The following is a 6,556-nucleotide window of genomic DNA, read 5'->3' on the forward strand; positions in this document are numbered from 1 at the left end:
TGAACTCCATTTGTAACAACCCTCTGCTTTCTTCCATCTAGCCACTCTTCTATCCAATTTGCTAACTTATCCCCAACATCTATAAAGATACTTTTTTACAAGCCTTTTATGTGGCACCTTGTCAAATACTTTATGGAGATCCAGATACACTAAATCTACACCCTTACTCTCATCTAGATAAGCAGTCTGTGTTTGCATCTGTATTTTATAGTCATGTGTTACCATCTAGTATGTTAAGGTCTACTTACTATCTCATTGATGTAGAAATGGCCAAAAAAATAAGCAACACTGAAAACTGCTTGTAGTTGGTCTTTCATGTGTACATAGAATATAAATATCAATTAAAAACAAAATGTAATGCAACAAATTACGGATATAATTCATCATTTTTATTTCTTCGGATTAGATATCTCACAAATTTTTATAATAGTCTTATCCAAAAAATTAGATTCATTGAAAAGAAACAGAACCAAAAATGAGTATATATATATATATATATATATTGTTACGTCTCTGTTCGTTTGTTAATTACTCACAAAATTCTTGCTGAAGAACTTCAGCGACACAAGTCCTTTCTTAAATAAAACCAGTTTATTCTTTCTCAGTACAACTTTGCAATACACTTAATTTCCACAGTCACTTTAGTAACTTAAGAAATGCTATAATTTACTATAAATCACAACGAACAATTCACGTCTACTACCGCGCTCGACTCAATTGTCCGTCTTTATCTATGTTTGCTCTTCAATTCCATTGTTTGGCGCACTTATATACAAGAATACCGCACATCTAGTAAACACTCGAGCATTCACGAACATTCGAGAATATCATGACGTGTTACTAGCGTCACGTGATTTCCGCTGTCGTAACAATATATATGTTTCTGGTGTTTTGACAAGGTTTAAAAATTTAATATGAAAACAGTTTCAATCATTGGTAGAAAGAATAAAACTAATGAAAAATTACTCACAAATACATTGTATAGTGACATTACTTCTATTTAATAGCTTTAAAATTTAAAATTATGAAATCAATTAATTTCCCTTCTATGCATAACTTAATAGCAAGGCACAAACATGAGAAGCTAGTACCTACCAAAAGTGCTTACTATATTTAAAAGTGCAGATGCACAGAAAATAGCTGGCTGAGAACCAAGAGCTAAACTTTCATATTCCAATTTTTTAAACCCATGACAAACCTGTTTGATTGGTAATATGAAGAGAATCATTTGAATCTTCATACATAGAGTACCACATCCAAGTTAAGTTGGTATACTTGAAAACGTTAGTACGACAAGTAAGATTAACTTCATCTTTTTCAACAGGCTTGGATGGTACTGCTATAGTTTCAAATCCATTTCTGGCATCTAATATAATTGAATAAATATTAAGCAAAATACACTTTGCAAGAAAAAATGCTATATCAAGTATAAAAGTTTCTACTAAAAAGCAAAGACATATATAAATAGAATGTATTCCAGTGTTTAAATACAACTGAAAAGTGAGTTGATGAATATGAATTTTGTTCATTAATTCACTTCCTTGCAGGTTCATAAATTTTGATCTACAGCTTTAGGTAATTTTTTTATTTATGTATATATAATATTTTATTTATAATATTTATTACAAGTATTTAATGTCTTTAAACAAATCTAAAATATTCAGAAACAAAAAGGGGTAATAAATTCTAAATTCATTAAACATTTGAATTTAGAAGACTGTCTTCAGAATCCAGGTATTTGTGAGATCAAAAACATTTAGTTATGTACTTACTCAAATATTTTATGTGGGTATAATAATAATGAGTATACAATTTACTTACAATCATTTTTATATATGATAACATCATTGATGTTTTTGTTCTATCTAAACACTTTGGATCTAAAACACATACATTTTATTTTGCAGATTTTACTTCACAGAAAGTTTTAAAATAGTTATATTATATTGATATTCATCACATGTACATGTTCACAGTATTAAGCTTTCTAGTGTGTCAGAACCAGATATAAATAGTTAAGTATTTATAGAAATAAAATTAATATGAAAAGGTGCAAAAAAAAGATAGATAGTGAATAGACTTAATAACTTTATTATGAAATACAACATAGAGTTGGTATGTTTTTAACTAGTGACTTCTGAATTTTAATTTATACTAATAACGATATATATATAATATTACTCACATATAATTATTACTGAAAAACCTATTCTTTTAAAAGGTATCTTACAGAACTGTCATTGCTACAAATGGTACATTAATAAAGTACAAATAGACAGTAAATCTCTAAAATAAAACACACAAATATACAGTATATTTATACACAACTTACCAGATACAATAAATCGAGAAATATATTTATCCTGTCCAAGATAATTTCTTCCTAAGCATTTGTAATAACCAGATACATTAGCAACCACATCTAAATGTAACATAATTACGTCTGTATCTTCCACAGTTCTTTTTATATCATAGATATTTGGCAGAGAACTTGTGTCAGAAACATTAACGGCTATCCAACCATAGATGCTTCCAGGGTCACAATTATTCAGGTCACTGCAGATTTTCCATAACCAGCTAACCTGTGGGATTGGGTATCCAATCACCATACATGTCAGTCTGTAATGCTTCTGCAACATGTAAAAGTCTTTCTGGTTCATAATTTTGGTGACAGCCTTTGCTACAAGAAACATTCAGAATATAACTAATTAAAAGTAGATCTTAAACATAACTTTTCAGGTTACGAGTATGTTTGATAATGAATATATGAGCACACTTTTAAAAGAACTTTAAATGAATAGTTTATTACTAGATTCTCTTACATTAACTATCATTATATTTCACAGTTCATAGAATAATTTTACTTATTAATCTACACTAAGATTATACATTTTTTTTGGCAATAAATATGAAAACACAAAAGCTAGTGCAAATGAATAATGCCAAAAATTGTCAACTTACTGTCTTCTAAAATTATCATTATATAAACTTTTCCAACAATTAAAAAATACTACCAAAATTTGGCCTTAAAACCTTGTACGTATTCATATCGTTATGACAGCGGAAGTCGCGTGACGCTGGGAGCATGTGCGCTGGATTTTCTCGAAGGATCATGAATTATCAGAAAGGCCCGAGCTTGTTTGAGGCACCAACTTTTTAGTATATAAGCCTGGCGATAAAACCAGCGTGATTGCAGAGATAGATAGATTGAAAAGATAGATATTTGAGTCAAGCGAACAGTAGGCATTGTAGGTAAAGTATGTGAATCAGTGTGATTTATAGCGCGTGTTATAAAAGCTGTTAAGTGTATTAGAAAGTTTGTATCGAGAAAGAATAAACTAGTTTTAATCAAGAAAGGACTTGTAATGTTGAAATTTCTACGAAAAATTAACAAACAAACAGATACGTAACAATTTATTCATTTAAAAATAATCTTAAAATTTTTGAACATATAATTTGTGAAAAAAAACAAAAAACTTTTGGATTTATGTAATAGTCTCTGCAATAACATAAGTCAAGAAACAAATCTATTACATGTGTCATGTAACATATCCTTACAAAACTTGTAATTAAACAACAGTTGTATTGAAGTGTATATCTACATATACAAGTAAGTGTTGTTATTTGTTGAATTTGATGCAAAGTTACAGACCACAAGATGATACTGATAAAATTAGTGAGAAACTGTACAATGTGATTATGATCTCAGCTGTTAATTATGGGTGATTTTAATTTCAGGCATATAGATTGGGAAATTCTACAGTCAAATCGTGAGGGAGAAAGGTTTTTGGAAACTGTTCAACATGGTATTCTTCATCAATTTTTCAAGGAATTTACTAGAAACAATTCTATTTTAGATTAATTGTTAACTTCAAATATAGAAATGATTGAGAGGGTGGAAATTACGGAACATCTGAGTGCATGTGATCATTGCTCTATTATGTTCAGTGTTTTGCTGCATATGGATTTTTTGATATTTGGATAGATAGATGGAAACAAGATTGAACAAGATGACTGAATTAATTCTGTGCTAGTTAAGAAAAAATTGGAAGCTTAGAGAACGATAAGGCTCCTGGGCCAAATAATATTTCCCCATGGGTTTTGAAGGTAGGTTAAAGATTGGATATGTGAGCCACTTGCTACTATTTTTGTCAGTCATTGAATAGTGGGCTGGTACCAGAGGATTTGAAGTTAGCTAATTTAACTCCTCTTTTAAGGGAGGTGATAAAAATCGTTCCAGTAATTATAAGCCCATTAGTCTCACATTAGCTGTGGGAAAGTTTTAGAAAGTCTGATAAAAGATGCTTTGCATAGTCATTTAACAAAACTTAGAATTTTATTGGATAGTCAGTATGGTTTCACGAAGGGAAAATCTTGCCTTACAACTCTTTTGAGATTCTTTAAAATATTTTGTGGCAGTTCATTTTCAACCACTATTTAATCCTTCCTTCATTTGATATTGACATTTTAGTTAGTAAAATGTTTTAAGTTATGTATTATAGGAATTCAGCTATTAATTACAATGTTGTTAATGTTAAATAGTTAATTTTTTTTATTACCCTGAGTTCTTCTTGGTGAGAAGATTGAACTTATTGATTAGTATGCCAAATTCTTTCAAAGCTATAATTGAAGTTCTTAATTTTCTATAATGATGACTTAAACAGGAAGCATGCTAGAAGAATGATAATAATTTTCTTTCAGTGTTATAATCCATTATTTCAATATCTTTTTATGCATCTTTGCCTTTTTTATAATATTATCATATCTAATTTCAGGTATTTCACAGTATTTTGTTAGCAATCCATATTCTCTTTCCTTAACTTTGGTCTTCCATAATATCAGCATAAACAACAGTGGAATCTATGAATGTTTGGCATGGCACAACAACACTCCGGAAATAAAAGAAAACCAAATTATAAACATAACAGTTAGAGGTAATTTATAGAAGCTTAGAGTAACTACACTAAAATAGTTGAAAGAACAAAATTAATCTTTCTTTTCACGAATTTCTTCATAAGAAAAGTGTTTATTGTATATTAATTTAAATCAGCTTTCAAATGTATTTCATCTGTGGTGATATTTACTCTTCCTTAGCTACTGTAGTATGAAATACATCTTAGTTTAGATATATTCAGATAGTTTTTCTAAGAGTTCAAGTAGTTGTTCCAAATATAGTTAGTGTCACCCTTGTAAGCCAAATGTACAAAGCAGTAAACTTGCACTAATCCTCTTACTTAAGTAAAGATTACACATTACAATGATTATTCCTTGTAAACTTGTACAATCTGAAACCTGTGTCTATCTCCTTAAACTTGTAAAGGTGATACACACACTTGTACAAGTTAGTTGGGAGTTCTCTCACCTTATATACTGCTACGTATCTGCTTGTTTGTTTGTTTCTGGTAGAAATTCTTTTCGAAGATCTTCAGCGATATAAGCCCTTTCTTGATTAAACCAGTTTATTCTTCCTCGATACAAACTTTTAGTACACAATCAGTACGTTTCTCGTTACTTAAAACTTACCAACTTTTATAATACACGCTATAAATCACAGCAGTTCACAATCTCAATAACTTCAATCTCGACAAGTGTAAAACACACACTTTACAGCTCAATAGCTTGAAACTAACAGAATCATAAATTACATGGAACTTAAATTAACTACTGCTCTCTCTTCATTCATTCCTGATGGCTTTCTCTAACAGGCTTATATACTAACGAAGAGGGCATCTCGATCACAATTGGACTTCCCTGATCATTTGAGAAACTCATCACGCACGCTAACAGTGCCAACGCCAGCAGGGTCACGTGACTTCCACTGTTGTAACACTGCCCCTTCCTTAGTATTGTTCATCTCGAACAATAGCCACTTACATTAAACCAATAGATAATTAACAATAACTTAACTAAATGTACAGAATTTACAAACACAAAATTAAAATACAACAAAGTCTCTTAATTTTACAGGATTTTTCTTCTTTCTTAATGGTCTCCATCTCATTGGGTTCTGCTTCACGTGGGATTCATCTGCTCCATCAGGAAATGTCTCATTATTGGTAGCAGTCACATTAGTGGTAGTAACTTCATTAACGGCTTCACTGTTTTCCTTCTCGAAACTGGGTAGAGTTTCTTCTCCAACAGTGGCTTTTTCAGGTGACGTCTTCAGCAACGTCATTTGTTCTGTTATTCATTTCGTTCCAAGTGAAATGTCCCGGACCATGATAATGCCAAAGCCTGTTGGCATGCACCACCTTTGGTTTACCTCGCCGACCACATTTTATTCGGAAAGTCACGTCTGAGAGACTATCCACTATGTCATATGGGTTTTCCCATGGAGAAGACAACTTAGGAGACTTCCCTTTGGTCTTCCTGGGATTATACAACCACACCTTGTCTCCTGGTACAAAGCTGACTTCAGTATATCTCTTATCATAACATAGCTTCATGGAATCATCAGACGTTTTCAACTTTGAATGCACTTGATGGTGAATATCATCCATCCTTTCAGATAACACTTTCACGAACTCTGACACATTTTCAGGCAACTCTTCGTAAG

The 6,556-nt window shown here is 31.1% G+C and overlaps 1 protein-coding gene across 1 annotated transcript in view; it reads right to left on the reverse strand.

Moving 5' to 3' along the window:
* LOC106468131 (mast/stem cell growth factor receptor kita-like) overlaps nucleotides 1–6,556 on the reverse strand; it is an 86,501-nt gene that overhangs the window by 33,962 nt on the left and 45,983 nt on the right. Inside the window, exons 8-9 of the mRNA XM_013928543.2 lie at nucleotides 2,333–2,680; nucleotides 1,199–1,366 (exon numbers count right to left, since the gene is read on the reverse strand). Of these exons, the coding sequence (XP_013783997.1) occupies nucleotides 1,199–1,366; nucleotides 2,333–2,680 (516 nt within the window). The remainder of the gene's footprint in view (nucleotides 1–1,198; nucleotides 1,367–2,332; nucleotides 2,681–6,556) is intronic.

This window comes from Limulus polyphemus, unplaced genomic scaffold (assembly GCF_000517525.1).
Source record: "Limulus polyphemus unplaced genomic scaffold, Limulus_polyphemus-2.1.2 Scaffold2884, whole genome shotgun sequence".
NCBI lineage: Eukaryota > Metazoa > Arthropoda > Merostomata > Xiphosura > Limulidae > Limulus > Limulus polyphemus.